The 16,141-nt window shown below is 47.1% G+C and overlaps 1 protein-coding gene across 1 annotated transcript; it reads right to left on the reverse strand.

The window, feature by feature from the left end:
* Positions 1–5,594: 5,594 nt before the first annotated feature.
* LOC125529246 (vegetative cell wall protein gp1-like) lies at positions 5,595–10,350 on the reverse strand. The gene is made up of 4 exons (XM_048693656.1): positions 10,329–10,350; positions 9,931–10,028; positions 7,463–8,997; positions 5,595–7,318 (listed from the first exon to the last, which is right to left on the reverse strand). Exons 1-4 carry the CDS (start codon positions 10,348–10,350, stop codon positions 7,120–7,122), a joined length of 1,854 nt encoding a protein of 617 aa, XP_048549613.1. The 3' UTR covers positions 5,595–7,119.
* Between the last annotated feature and the right edge of the window lie 5,791 nt (positions 10,351–16,141).

Here is a 16,141-nt window from a genome sequence, read left to right on the forward strand (position 1 = left end):
TAAGGGAATATTCGGTCGGTGAATTAAAGATGTTTTTTGCATTCGCTCCATTTGAGAACCCCCAGAAGATATATATATATATATAATTATATATATATATACATAAACACTATTCTGATCACGGGATCAGAATAATATTCTGATCACAACCTGACCTGCCCCGCTAGTAGTACGTTGAACTTCCCTGTGAACTAGGTTGAACTTTCGCCAACATTGCCCAATTGGGGCTTGCGATATACCGTTGGAAAGCTATGGACACCAAGATCATGACCCAACTTAAATTTTTGGAAAAAATATAAGCGGTTTAAGAGCAGTTTTGAAAACCGTTTTTTCTTCGCACAAAAAATGTGAATCGTATTTTCGATCGCATTCCTAAACCGTTTATCGGAATGAGGCATATAATATGGCGTTGGAAAGCTGCTGCAAAACCGCTCCTTCCACATGTTGAAAGTTTTCTCTAATTTCCTATGGTTAAAGAGTAATTTGAAAAAACGTAAAATTTCGTAAACCGAACAGCTGAGTTCGTTTTTTCGATGTCATTTCTAAACGGCTAATCCAATGGAGGCATATGATACGGCGTTGGAAAGCTTATGAAAATGCGCTACTTTTTCATATTGAAAGTTTTTTTCTAATTTTGAATGGTTTAAGAGTAATTTAGAAAATGGTCCAAGTCCTACCGAGTTCGTATTTTCGAGCTAATTTTTTAACCGTGCGTCCGAATGCAGCAAATGATATGGCGTTGGAAAGCTTGAACAAATGCGAATTTTTTTGGCATGTATTGTTTCTCCCAATTCTTACGGTTTTAAGTCAGTTTCGAAAATGGCGAAAAACATATTTTCGCCGTAATTTCTATAAACTTTATCGGAATGGGGCAAATAATATACCGCTGAAAAGCTACGAAAAATGCAAAACTTTTTCATGTTGATGGTTTTCTCTGATTCCTAGTCGTTTTCAAGTAATTTCGAAAACGGCGGGATCATGCGTTATGCCTTTATCGCGAAACAGATTCTTTGAAAATGCACCGCGTGAAGAACCTGAACTTCTCGGCGCGTGTACCTGAACTTCCCTCTATTTTTTCACGTTCTTTTTTTGCTCATAGCTCTTCATCCACTGCTCGTAACTCTCCATCCACTCACCGGAATTGAGCAAGTGATATACCGATGGAAAGCTGTTGTAAACACACAACTTTCCCGTGTTGATCATTTTTTTATACTCGCGACGATTTTAAAAGTTTTTCATCTCAAATTCATTCACTATAGTAGTCAAACTTCGTTCTGTTTTCACGTTGAACTTGTGTGACATATTTTCCTTTGTAATTTTCTCATCCATTTCGTCAGTGTTACACAAATGATATTCTTTTTGTACAAACCTCTCTCACAATATTTTTTTTAACTTCCTTCGATCGAGGACTCGAACTTACACAGATGATATTCCTGTCGTTTTGAAGTAAATTAGAGAAATGACGAGATCATGATTTTTCCTTCATTGCGAATGGAAACACGCTGCGTGAAGTAGTTGAACTTCACGGGCATGTCTATTTGAACCTCACTCTGTTTTTGACGTGCTGTTTTTTGCACTGTGTGAAGTAGTTGAACTTCTGGGGCATGTCTATTTCAACTTCACTCTGTTTTACTTTATTGTATTTTTCTTATATATGAAATACACACCATGTAGTACTGAACTTCTGGTTGTTATCACTTTGAACTTCTCTCTGATTTTTATGTATTTTGGACATCTAAGTACACGGTGAACCTCTCTCACAAGAATTTTTTTAACTTTTCCTCGCCACGCACTTGAACTTCTAGCAACCATTTTTTGTTTATGAGTTGTTTTTAAAAGTACAAAAAATGGCATTGTGTTTTTTATTTTCTGAACAGGTAAATCCTAGGGTTTTAATAAACTCCGAACTTCTCTGTTATTTCAATTTGAAATTCACCTTTTTTATATTTTAGAAAAGATTTGTATTCGATTTTTATAAAAAAAATCAAACATGGAAATACAAGGTGAACCTCTCTCGCAAGAATTTTTGAACTTCTCCGGACAGAGCACTTGAACTTCTTTCAACAAACCTTTTAAGCTCTTATTTTTCTATACTTTTATTCTCACCTGAAATGCATTGCTTGCAGTACTTGAACTTCTTGTTGTTTTCACTATGAACTTCTTTCAACAGGTAAGAATTTTTTTTAATACATCAAAACATGTTATAAATGGTATACATGAAAATTTTAAACCGTTCATCGAAATGTGGCACATAATATACCCAGTGGAAAGCTTATGAATCGCAACAAGTTTTTCATGTAGACATGTGTTACAAATTCGTTGCCGTTTGAGAGCGATTTTTAAAATGGTAAAACAAGGTTGTTTTTTTGCTTTTTAAAACATGTAAATGAATGATGGACATCTCGCAAATATAATTTTTGAACCTTGCAGGCTGGAGCACATGAACTTCTTGCAACAAACTTTTTAGGCTTTTAGTTTTGTATTCTTTTATTCTCTTCTGAAACGCATTCCATGAAGTAGTTGAACTTCCCGTTGTTTTCACCTTGAACTTCTATCACATATTTTTGTTCAACCTCTCTCACAAGAAATTTTGAACTTTCACGGGACGAGCACTTGAAATTCTAGCAAAAAAAACTTTTATCCTTTGCTTTTTTAATTCTTTTGTTAATACAAAATGCACACTATGTAGTACCTGAACTTCTGGCAATTATCAATCTGAACTTCTTAGATCATGCGTTTTGCCTTCATCGCAAAAATAGAGTCTCTAAAATGCACTCCATGAAGTGGTTAAACTTTCGGAGCAGTTCTGTTTGAACTTCACTCTGTTTTTCACGTGTTGTTTTTGCCCTTAACTCCCCAACCACTTATTTGTGTATTTCTAAAAATGTGAAAATTGGAGTTTGTTAGAAACATCGAACTTCTTTGTTATTTCAAATCGATAAAAAAGTGGACAGTTTTCCAATGGTAGAATTTAATATAGTTGTGAACACAACATTGGATTAGCGGCCAGTTTAATATAGCTGTCAACTCCTTTTTAAACTTGCAAAGATATACATAACACACTCGAACTTCTCAAACACAACATTTTGACCTTCACAAAGAAAAGTTTAAGAAAAAAATTTGCATAGTAGTACAAGACAAACAGAGCATCCTATGCATATTTTTTTTGAGATGGCATCATGCATGTAGGGGCTCATAAGGGCGTTGTGCAGCGGGCATCGGTCGGTGGTAGTAGCATAAGGCGTCGTCCGCTTTCAGATCGATGTTTTTGAGCTGGTTTCAAAGAGGAGCAACGACTTTCTGTTGCACTATAGATTCAAACATACAAGCATATCCCCTCCTAACGAATGAATGGAACGAGTGAGATGAGTGAGTCTGAATATGCATGAATATATAAAGGCCATGTATTTTATTTGGAATATCTGCTACATCTGTGAATATAGACAAAAAAGTAGAACAGGAGTGGATCTTGTTGGAAACTGTACTAACTGCAAATAGGTATATTCATCCACTTCTGGAGCAGTTCTTTTTGAACTTCACTATGTTTTTCACGTGTTGTGTTTTACCCTTAACTTCCCAACCACTTACCAGAATTGAGCAAATTATATACCGATAGAAAGCCGTTGAAAACACGCAACTTTGCCATGTTGATCATTTTTTCATACTCTTGACGGTTCAAAAGAATTTTTTACAATACATAAAAACGTGTTTTAATTAGTATACATGAAACTTTTAAACCATACATCGGAATGCAGCATATAATATACCGTTGGAAAGATTATGAATAGGAGCAACTTTTTCATGTAGACAAGTGTTACCAATTCGTCGTCGTTTGAGGGCAGTTTTAAAAATGGCAAAAAATTTGTTGTTTTTCCTCTCTTTTTTAACATGTAATTAAACTATTATATATTTTTTAAATGGAACTTCTCGGTTTTTTCAATTTGGATTTCTTGGTGTTATTCATTTGTAACAGAAAAAACCCAAGTTTTTGTAATAAACATACTACAATTTCTTGGTTATTTCAAACTAAACTTCTTGGTTTATTCGTGTTTTATTGATTTAGAAGTGAGAAATATTTTACCTTTTTATGAATGTGGAACTCCTTTGTTAATTTAATTTGAACTTCTCAATTTATTTTATTTTTTGCAAAATGAAAAAATCCTTTTATAAAAGTTTTTTTTTATTTTTGAACTTCCAAGTTTTTAAGAATCATTAAGTTTTCGTGTTTTTAGACCTTGTACTTCTCTCTTATTGTTGTTTGACCTTCTTAGTTTTTTCAGAAATGATTTTTTAATTTGTTATTTAAAAGTAAAAATAAAAATAAACCGGACATCGGACCACCCCATTTTCTAAATTTGAACATCAGGGTCTTTTGTGGATACGGGGAAATCCATTTTAATAAGTAGTGTACTACTCTATTTTTTAATATGGAATTTCTTGGTTTTCTCAATTTGAACTTCTTCGCTTTTAGTTTTTAGAAATAGAAAAAAAATTAACTTTGAATTTCGTTATTGTTTCAATTTGTTCTTGTTTTTTATTTTATTTAAATGGGGGAAATTTGATTTTGTGTTTTGGTAAATTTGTGTAGTGTTTGTGGTAAATTTTTCAATTTTTTCTTAAAGTGGTTTTTTCTTTTTTTACATATAAACGTCCAAGAATTGATTGTGTCGCATAAAGGACATATATGATAGTTTTCTTTGTACATATCAATTTCGTACATGAAACTTTCTATCATGTTACATGTTCTTGACCTTTTTTATTTATTATATTTGAACTTCTTTCTTTTTATACACAAAAATAAAATAAAACCACCTGTTGTTTTGCACTAACACACACAAAACAGAAGCACACAAGGGGAGGAACGCTTGTGATTTATTATATTTGAACTTATTTGTTAAAGAGCATGGAAGCTCGACCAAAAAAACAAGCACAGTCATGGCAGAGAAGCTCGTCCTCCTCGTGCCGTTGTGTTCCATAATATTTGATAGGGTTTTCGGTGTTTTATTTTTGCTGAAAGGTGTTTCCAAAACTTTCTTTCACAAACTTTGCATGCTCTCCGTACATCTGACGAATTGTGGGCACCTAATGAGGAAACAATATGTATGTGTTGCGAAATGATGGCATTAGCATTTGTTGCCCAATTATAACAACTACTCATCTTGTAATGTGAAGGTTTAAACTAGCATTTTTTTGCTCTACTAGCAAAGGTCACTGCTTCTTCTGATGTACTAGAAGTTAGTAGAGTCAAAAAAATTGACCTTTATGGCAACCTCACAAACTTTTGATTATTCAATTAGAAAGAGAAAGTGTCCGATGAATGAAACTGGTCAGGTGCAGCTAATGAAATCTGAATCTGGAGAAGTTGAAGTTGCATGGTAAAATGGCGAGTAAAGCTACCAATACACATTTACTAATGTTCCAAACGTTGCAATTCAGCAAGATTGTACACTTTACTGATGTTCCAAATGTTGCAATTCAGCAAGATAGTACACTGTACTCCATTTTCTACAAGTAAGGTCATGTTTGGTTTGTTTTCAATATGCTATGAATTTCCCTTTGTACGTCAAAAAATTACTTCTACCAGAAACATGATAAAGCACACTAAGATTGTATTTTATTTTGTTATGATCATTCAGAATGTTGAAGCTTCCAAGCGGATGGAGAATGATACATCCACAGGAAGGCCATATGTAGAAAGCAACATCATTATCTTTAACCAACAAGTTCAAAAACAAAAATTAAAGACAGCAACAGCAGCTAAACTCTCAAAGAGATCTTTCTCCCACTCTAGCTGAACTGCAGCAGCGGCGCACTAACATCAGTTAGACGGCGAGGCAGGACGCAACAACATCAGCTAGAAGCAACCAGCAAATGTAGGCTAGGTCATGACGGTGGCACCGAGATGGAGGAGGTGTCGGGCCATGGCAGTGAAAAATAACTGTGATTGAAACCATGTGATGTACCTAGGTGTTACAAGAAAAGAAATAGTAAGCACATCAAGTTTCAGCGCCTCTTCCACACACAGATGTGCAACAAAATTGGAATTCCTTCTTATATAGATGAACTTGAACCCCTGAAACTTGTGAGATATGAACGCATTTCTCGGAAGCCATCAACCACCTCAGAGAAAGCCCTGGAATCCTCTGACATCGTGCATTATCAAACTTGGTCTGCATTATCAAACTTGGTCTTCAGTCTCAATAATATTATTTCAGAATCCTTTTTCAATCGCCATCAACATGGTTGTCCCTGTAGGCCAACTATCAACTTTACCATTCTGAAAGTACTAGATTTTGGCAAAGTGTGTACCAGCTACTGAAGAAATTGAAGATAGTTGCAAACAACATACGAGCTACAACCTAGCAGTTTGCAAGCACACGAGTGAAGGCAGTGCCTTTGTTCTTCTTGAACTTCTAATTTTTCTGATTCTGAACTTGCGGCTGTTCTTTTTTTGTAGGGTGCAGTGCAACTGACGGTGCTCGGAGGCCAGCTTCACTCCATCAAGTAGCCACGTCCAACGCCGCACATGACGGCAAGCAGGGGAGGAAGGAGAGACGGACCTGGCAGCAAGCGGGGGAGGAGCCAGAGAAGCGCTACGTCGGGGATGCAGGGTGAAATTCAACCTAAAGTGCAGAAACACACATGAAAAACACTCTTAAGTAATCCAAGCTATATCAATTAGCAGGCAAGGACTAAGCTAGAAGGGAAAACAAACACACAAAACTGGTACTACTGCACTGAGACATTTTAGTGAACATTTTGTGTGCACACACCAAAATCTAGAGAAGTGAAGAGTGAAGAAGCAGAGAGGAGGAACGGTGGGTAGGAGCCTGCGCGGTGCAGTGTCTGCATTCAGGGACAAGCTGGGGATGGAGGAGCTCGCTGGAGCAGCACCAACCCCATGCGCGCAAAATTGGAGCCGGTTGAGCGTGAGATGCATCCTAGAAGAGTCGCCCTGCTGCTATGGCGCGACTTGGACTGCAGCGACTCACCTATTTTTTTATGCATACGCGAGGAAGGAGGCAAGCAGCAGGATGGGCCATGATCATCGACCAGGAGCCAGAGGAAGGGAGTGGATCATTGGGGGCGGCGACACATCGGGCGGTGGATGAAGGAGGGTTACTTCCTTGTGGCGGAAGTGCCCTTGAGTCGGAAGGAGGCAGGGGCACCGGCGTGCCTGGAAGAGGCGGCGGCCTCGCGCCGGAAGGAGGCACGGGCGCGACGTGCCTGGAGGAGGAGGCGGCCTCGGCAGGAAGAGGCAGGGTCGCCGGCGGGCCAGGAGGAGGCGGGGGCGGCGGTGGCCTCGTGCCACCGGAAGGAGGCTGGGGCGTGGACGGCCCCGCGCCCAGAGGAGGCTGGGGCGGCGGTGAGCCGGAAGGAGGCGGGGCCGGCAGGGGCGCCGGAGCCGGGGGCAGGTGGGCGGGGGGGGGCGGGGGCGGCGGTGGCCTCGTGCCACCGGAAGGAGGCTGGGGCGTGGACGGCCCCGCGCCCAGAGGAGGCTGGGGCGGCGGTGAGCCGGAAGGAGGCGGGGCCGGCAGGGGCGCCGGAGCCGGGGGCAGGTGGGCGGGGGGGGGCGGGGGCGGCGGTGGCCTCGTGCCACCGGAAGGAGGCTGGGGCGTGGACGGCCCCGCGCCCAGAGGAGGCTGGGGCGGCGGTGAGCCGGAAGGAGGCGGGGCCGGCAGGGGCGCCGGAGCCGGGGGCAGGTGGGCGGGGGGGGGCGGGGGCGGCGGTGGCCTCGTGCCACCGGAAGGAGGCTGGGGCGTGGACGGCCCCGCGCCCAGAGGAGGCTGGGGCGGCGGTGAGCCGGAAGGAGGCGGGGCCGGCAGGGGCGCCGGAGCCGGGGGCAGGTGGGCGGGGGGGGGCGGGGGCGGCGGTGGCCTCGTGCCACCGGAAGGAGGCTGGGGCGTGGACGGCCCCGCGCCCAGAGGAGGCTGGGGCGGCGGTGAGCCGGAAGGAGGCGGGGCCGGCAGGGGCGCCGGAGCCGGGGGCAGGTGGGCGGGGGGGGGCGGGGGCGGCGGTGGCCTCGTGCCACCGGAAGGAGGCTGGGGCGTGGACGGCCCCGCGCCCAGAGGAGGCTGGGGCGGCGGTGAGCCGGAAGGAGGCGGGGCCGGCAGGGGCGCCGGAGCCGGGGGCAGGTGGGCGGGGGGGGGCGGGGGCGGCGGTGGCCTCGTGCCACCGGAAGGAGGCTGGGGCGTGGACGGCCCCGCGCCCAGAGGAGGCTGGGGCGGCGGTGAGCCGGAAGGAGGCGGGGCCGGCAGGGGCGCCGGAGCCGGGGGCAGGTGGGCGGGGGGGGGCGGGGGCGGCGGTGGCCTCGTGCCACCGGAAGGAGGCTGGGGCGTGGACGGCCCCGCGCCCAGAGGAGGCTGGGGCGGCGGTGAGCCGGAAGGAGGCGGGGCCGGCAGGGGCGCCGGAGCCGGGGGCAGGTGGGCGGGGGGGGGCGGGGGCGGCGGTGGCCTCGTGCCACCGGAAGGAGGCTGGGGCGTGGACGGCCCCGCGCCCAGAGGAGGCTGGGGCGGCGGTGAGCCGGAAGGAGGCGGGGCCGGCAGGGGCGCCGGAGCCGGGGGCAGGTGGGCGGGGGGGGGCGGGGGCGGCGGTGGCCTCGTGCCACCGGAAGGAGGCTGGGGCGTGGACGGCCCCGCGCCCAGAGGAGGCTGGGGCGGCGGTGAGCCGGAAGGAGGCGGGGCCGGCAGGGGCGCCGGAGCCGGGGGCAGGTGGGCGGGGGGGGGCGGGGGCGGCGGTGGCCTCGTGCCACCGGAAGGAGGCTGGGGCGTGGACGGCCCCGCGCCCAGAGGAGGCTGGGGCGGCGGTGAGCCGGAAGGAGGCGGGGCCGGCAGGGGCGCCGGAGCCGGGGGCAGTTGGTCGGGGGGTTGCGGGTGGGATCGGGGGTGGTTGCGAGGGAAAGTGCGCGACGGGGGGAGGGGAAGCCGGATAAGGTACGGGAGATTTTTTTTCTTTTCGGTTCGCTGCGATCTCAGAATCATCCGATATATATATATACTGTGATTTTTTTTCAATTACAGTTCAGACATGCGCTCTAACACATGCACACCCAGTGAGAGGAACCCTTAACGGAACTATTCTCTCTGGAAGATGTTTCTTACATAATGTAATGTAACATAACTAGCCAGATACAACTTGTCTGTTCAAGCAACTATGACCCCTACGCCTGGTTTCCACGCATACCCCAGTCTATTCGGCCGCACGGGTACTCGGAAACACTTCGCGGCTTCGGGTCTAGAGGGCAAAGCCAAAAGGTCTTTCATGACAATCATTTTACAATTCAGCTAGACGGAAAAATACACAGTCATTTCGACTCAAAAATTTCCTCCTCTATACCCTCCAGCAGACTATCTAACTTACAATCCTGCTGGGAATATCTAGCGGCCACCTCTACTTGGTCATATACTAAACTAACGGGAATTTCTTCCCCATTTGACCCTAGCAGTGCGACCCGGGCCATGTGATTTGGATTCAGCTTCATATACCGCGTTTTCACCATGGCCCAGGCCTCTCGCGCACCCTCTCGGCAGGCCGATATCTTCCATAGTCGGATACGCCGCCACGCTCCCTTGAACAGCTCTACAAGCTCCTCCATATTCCCTGGAGGGGAGGCAGATGGCCAAAAGGCCTTGGATACACTCTGCATTGCCTGCCAAGCTTGCTCGTGCAATTGCGACAGCCCTTGCAGAAGATCACTTGATGATCTGGACACCTCCTCTTCGGGACGGCTCGTCAACATACCTGCAATCATAGCTATATCAGCCACTTTTACCTCCAAACTGTTATAAGGTAAATTCGACCACGTACTGAATATGCTGCCTCGCGGATTTTTGTTCTCCTTCACGGTGTCGGCTAGCTAGGCTCGCACTCTTTCAGTTCTTCGCCCAGTTTGGTGTTTGAATCCTGGAGTTTGTTCTTCTCCTCTCTAACTCGGGTCAGAACACGCTCGCCCACGGCATGTTGTCTCTTCGCCTCTTTTTGGCTCATTTGAGCGGCCTTCAGTTTCTCTTCCAGTTGTTCTGACGACCCTGTTATGAGACAAATCAGCAGTTTCAACATAGTTGGCATATCATTTTTTGTTTCTTGATGGAGGGAAATATTACCACAGGACGCCTTCCTGAGCTATTCCAGTTCGGCGGTAGCAGCAGATAGTTGTGTCTGACACTTTTCCAGCTCTTGAGCTAGTAGGTTGTTCTTCTCCGTAAGAACCTGGTTATACAATGATACTTAAATCAATTGTACCAACTGCTTCAAGTCTCGGGTGCTACTGGCATATGGTTATCATAGTCAGACAAAGTAAACTTACCCGCACATCTTTTAAATACTACCTTGTGGCTCTGTTAAGCCCATCTCGAGCAGCTCGGATGTATGCATCAGCCGAGCTAAAGGCATTAAATGCTTCTTCTGAAAAGCCGGGGTCTTGTAAAACGGCCCTGTGGCGCCGATGATTCATGGCGCTCTCCACTTCCGAGTTAGTGACGGATACATCCTCCGAATCCTCGGCTGGGGGACAGTTCGGCGTCACCCCCGCATCATCCCCCGTCTTTACGGCAGGATCTGGATCCTGGCTGTGGGATGTATGACCAGCCGGACCCCCGGATATAGTCCGGCACACTTTTTTCCTATTACAAGATAAACATAAAGGTCACAGTTGGATGTGACTGCCAAGGTCCATATTTCTAAATCCATACCTCTTTGATGAAGGCTCGGCTGTATCTTTGTTTGCCTTCCTCTTTGAAGGCTTGCCTGCCGTGGGGGCCACTCTCTTCGAAGATGCCCCTAGGGCAGCATGACGCGCCGAGCACCTCCCCTTTTGAGCACAGGACAGTGCGGTGGGTGAGGAAGTATGTGAAAACTTTTTCGGATCAAATATCTCCGGATTACTTACGTGTGAAGCGAGGAGAAGACCGGGATAATTGGCGATGGTGGCCACCTCTGTGCCGTCATAGCTCGTTTGGTAAAACACCCCATTCGTGAGCACCACGAATATCTCCGGATCCTCTTCGAATCCGGGGTCGAGGTCCCGATTGTGACCCTCGGGTTGCGGGGTAGGGCTGTAAAGCCCCTTGGAAATCTTTCGCCAGTGCTATTGTAAATGGATGGGTTAGTGTTCGTTGATCATAGCTCAGGGAGTAGAATGAGTAGAGCAGAGGAGTTGGGAACTTACCCAGCTAGGAGGACTATAAATGGAATATCCTTCCCTATGCTTGATGCGCAGGAACTCCTCTTCCTCCCCTTTGAATAGTTCGGCCAATATTTTGGCCAGGGCGGCAGGGGTGTCTGGACCCTTCGTGCCGCAACGAGAGGCGTCATCTTCCCCATTATAGTGCCACATGGGAAGTCCTCTGTATTGGAGTGGCTGGACCCCCCGCACTATGGAGGTCGCCATTACTTCAACCATCGTGTATCCGAACTAGGCGAGCGTCCTTATCTTGCTCAAGGGTTGGCAAACTTCCGCACTATCTTCCTCCTCGAGGCTCCGAGGGCGCCAACTGTGACGTTTCTTCAAGGGAACACTTGTGAACTAAGGAAGACCCCTACGGGCTGGGTCTGGGAGTATGACGTCCTCGATGTAGAACCACTCAGAAGTCCACTCTTCAGACGCCCTCTTCGGCATGCCGGATAGGTATCCGGTCTCGCCAATGCGCAATATTTCGGCTCCGCCCACTTCAAATATCGATCCCTCATGGTTACATGGTACAAGGCAGAATAAATTTCTCCACAATCCAAAATGGGCATCACACCCTAGGAATAGTTCGCATAAAGCGACATAACCTGCAATGTGTAGGATGGAGGCTGGAGTAAAGTTACGCAGCTGGAGGCCATAATATTCCAGAAGCCCTCGAAGGAATGGTTGAATTGGAAATCCTATGCCCCTTAGCAGATAGGGGACGAAACACACTAGTTCCCCCCGGAGGGATTAGGGAAATCCTCTGCCTGGGTTTTGCCATCAAGGAAGGCCAACCCTGCTCAAACAGGGACCAGATCCATAGGGGGGAGAAACCCCTGCGTGTGCAGCTTCACCAACTGATCGTGGGATACAGAGCACCTCTCCCACTCGCCTCTCTCTGGGCCGCAGGGATGGGAGGAGGAGCTGGGAGCGCTTGACATGTTCTTTCCTAGCAACCTTTGGGGATTTTCTCTGTGAGATGGTTGAATGGATCTAGGATCCAGTCTCGTTAAATAGACGTTGTCCCTCGCGCGGCCGGGGTGTTATGTGCAAAAACACCCTGACCTCTCGCATCCGCTCGAAACGTGGAAGCTAAAGTTGTTGATACACAGAATCCAAAGGGTACAGACTTGGAGGTCATTGGTGGAGGAACCCGCCTTGCAATGCCGAAGACAATCTACGCACCGAACACCTCGCCATTGAAGACTGCTTCGGGGGCTACTGAGGGAGTCCTGGACTAAGGGGTCCTCGGGCGTCCGGCTTGTTAAATACGGGCCGGACTGATGGGTTGTGAAGATACGAAGACCAAAGACTGCACCCGTGTCCGGAGGACTCTCCTTGGCGTGGAAGGCAAGCTTGGCGACCAAATATGTAGATTCCTTTCTTTGTAACCGACCTTGTGTAACCCTAGATCCTCCCGGTGTCTATATAAACTGGAGGACTTAGTCCGGAGGGAGAGATTCATTACCATAGACATACAAGCTAGGCCTCTAGGGTTTAGTCATTACGATCTCATGGTAGATCAACTCTTTTAATACTCATATTCATCAAGATCAATCAAGCAGGATGTGGGTATTACCTCCATAGAGAGGGCCCAAACCTGGGTAAACATTGTGTCCCCTGTCTCCTATTACCATAGACCTTAGACGCACAGTTCGGGACCCCCTACCCGAGATCTGGCGGTTTTGACACTGACAATGCTATCTCTGTCGGATTATCAGCAAAGTTTATCACATGCTTCAAGTCCTTCCAGTGAAATTTGGTACGCTTAGCAACATACAGATTGTTCACTATGCATCCAACATATCCTGCTTAAAAGGTGGAAAGGTATTATTTATTCAGAACATGGTAGAAGAATATATAGTGCGCATAAATTGGAAAATAGAATTTGTTACTGGCTAGGAATGGAGTCAGAATATGATATCACAATTGGTTGCTTAAATAGTGATAAATTAGTCAGAACAAATACCCCAATTTTGCTAAGTAATATGACAACATGGAGAAAGTTGAAAGGACACTATCCTCGATCAGACTTTGATCGGCTGATGACGTTGGGGAAGTAAACATCCATGTTAATTAGACCAGGTTGTGGTGCACGCACTAGAATTTTATTGCCAGCTTTCAGTTCATAACACTTAGACATTTTTCTCCAAAGGTCCGCATTAAAATAGGAGTGACCATCTTTATCAAGTTTTACGCTAACCATCATTGAAAATCCATGCTGCGTTGTCAATATGACATCTTGGGAGTCATCAACAAAGTAAAGCCCAAGATTTTCTTCTACTCATGTTCTTGCAAAGCAAGGGATGTACTGCTTGAAATGAAAATTAAGATCATAAATTAGATATACTGAAATAACAGAGCAAGACGCAAATATGGGAGTAACTAATAGAACAGATCAATATATAGATGAAAGCAAAGTACAAAAATATTGAATTAAAAATAGATAATGTAACAAAGATTTGATGCAAATATATAGATAATGTAGCAACAGACGGTATATGTTCACAAATTTAGGCCATGCCGACCATGGTAGGTTGAGATTGAACACACCGAGCGCTCCCTGAAGTCATCCGGAATGGTGAGATAGAACTTCATTTTCGACTAGTGAGGGAGTCCTGGACTAAGGGGTCCTCGGGCGTCTGGCCTGTTATCTATGGGCCGGACTGATGGGCTATGAAGATATGAAGACCGAAGACTGTACCCATCTCCGGATAAGACTCTCCTTGGCGTGGAAGGCAAGCTTGGCGAACAACTATGAAGATTCCATCTTATGTAACCGACTCTATGTAACCCTAGATCCCCCTGATGTCTATATAAACCGGAGGGTTTAGTCGGAAAGGATATACTCAATACCGTAGTCATACATGCTAGACTTCTAGGGTTTAGGCATTACGATCTCGTGGTAGATCAACTCTTGTAATACTCATATTCATCAAGATCAATGAAGCAGGAAGTACGGTATTACCTCCATAGAGAGGGCCCGAACCTGGGTAAACATCGTGTCCCTTGTCTCCTGTTACCATCAACCTTAGACGCACAGTTCGGGACCCCCTACCCGAGATCCACCGGTTTTGACACCGACATTGGTGCTTTCATTGAGAGTTCCTCTGTGCTTTGCTGAAAGGTTTGATGCCCCCTTCAATCGTCAATAATGACGTTTTCTGCGGAGGAACTTTCCTTCCCGGGCAGATCTTCATGTTCAGCGGCTTCGCACTACGGGCCAACTCATTTGGCCATCTGGAGCAGATCAAAAGCTACGCCCCTGGCCATCAGGTCAGATTCGGGAGCTTGAACTAGGTCACGGACATTCGTGGAGACTTAATCTTCGCCGGATTCGATACCATGGTAGACGCTCCCGGTCACCCCGATGATCATGACCTAAATCTGTCATCGGGATGCATCCAGGAGACCGCTCGTGTAACCGCTCTGGCCCTAAAGCCGGAGCAGGCAGAGCCACCCAATGACGGGAGGATTAACCCCACCACGGAGGCCGTAGATTCCACGACGTTGGAGCCGCACATGGACCTGGTCTCATGCGATGCCTATAACACGGGAACGCCAGACTCGTCTCCGGCCGTAGGTTCCGAACCATGCGAGCCCGTAGATGCCGAGCTTGATCGTTTATCGATCTTCAAATTCAGCGCCGCAGACATCCTCAAGCACTCTCCTTTGGGCGATGTGCTAAACTCATTAAAAAACATGTCCTTGGTGGAGGACTCTCAGCCGAACTATATCCGGCTCGAACTAGGGGCTGACGATGGAGAATTTTACTTCCCACCCACCACCCACTTTATGGCCACGATCGAGGATTTGACCGACGAACTTGATTATGACTCTGAGGACATCGACGGTATGGACGATGATGCCGGAGAAGAAGAGGCCCAGAACCCGCCGTTCACTGGACGCTGGGCGATGGATGCACCAAAGGAAAATAGCGGCGACGATAAGTGTAACGCCCCGGACACACCCGCCGGTGGTCGTTACTCCTGGCGGGATCTAGACTGGTCTCACAGATCAATACTAGTCTTTTCTGCGCACTTTGTCCTCACTCATGCACACCCGGGAGCAACTTCTCGGTCGGTCACCCATCCTGACACTACTCCAAGCTGAGCATGCTTAACTTTGGAGTTCTGTCCGAATGGGCTCCCAGAAAAGAAGGAATTCCTTATTGATATGAGTAGTCTATCATCCCTAATAAGCCAGGCCATCACATACACCCCCACTCAGAGGAACCGACGTCCTCGTCGGGCCACAGGAACGTTCCCTCTTGGCACATACGTCTGTGCATCCAGTCTGGTACATGTACCATGCCGTGTGCCACGACGGGTCACAAACGTCATGAACAACATGACCACGCACCTGTCCGCAACCATCCGTGTAACCGCGAGACCCGGCTCTGATACCAACTTGTAACGCCCCGGACAAACCCGCCGGTGGTCGTTACACCTGGCGGGATCTAGACTGGCCTCACAGATCAATACTAGTCTTTTCTGCGCACTTTGTCCTCACTCATACGCACCTGGGAGCAACTTCCCGGTCGGTCACCCAACCTAACACTACTCCAAGCTGAGCACGCTTAACTTTGGAGTTCTGTCCGAATGGGCTCCCAGAAAAGAAGGAATTCCTTATTGATATGAGTAGTCTATCATCCCTAATAAGCCAGGCCATCACAATAAGGAAGACCCAGTTGAGGATTAACCTTCCGAAATACAGTCCAAGCGCCGGTGTCAGCAGCTGATGTCTACTACACAACCTTCTTCTTGTAGACGTTATTGGGCCTCCAAGTGCAGAGGTTTGTAGTACAGTAGCAAATTTCCCTCAAGTGGATAACCTAAGGTTTATCAATCCGTAGGAGGCGTAAGATGAAGATGGTCTCTCTCAAGCAACCCTGCAACCAAATAACAAAGAGTCTCTTGTGTCCCCAACACACCCAATACAATGGTAAATTGTATAGGTGCACTAGTTCGG

Source organism: Triticum urartu, unplaced genomic scaffold, assembly GCF_003073215.2.
Source record: "Triticum urartu cultivar G1812 unplaced genomic scaffold, Tu2.1 TuUngrouped_contig_5455, whole genome shotgun sequence".
NCBI lineage: Eukaryota > Viridiplantae > Streptophyta > Magnoliopsida > Poales > Poaceae > Triticum > Triticum urartu.

Coding starts and splice junctions, on each gene's coding strand:
- LOC125529246 (XM_048693656.1), bottom strand. CDS start 10,350: ATGGGCTTAACAGAGCCACAAG. Junction 8,998..9,930: donor GCGAGCGTGTTCTGACCCGA/GTTAGAGAGGAG, acceptor AAAAAATCACAG/TATATATATATATCGGATGA. Junction 7,319..7,462: donor GCCGTCCACGCCCCAGCCTC/CTTCCGGTGGCA, acceptor CGCCCCAGCCTC/CTTCCGGTGGCACGAGGCCA.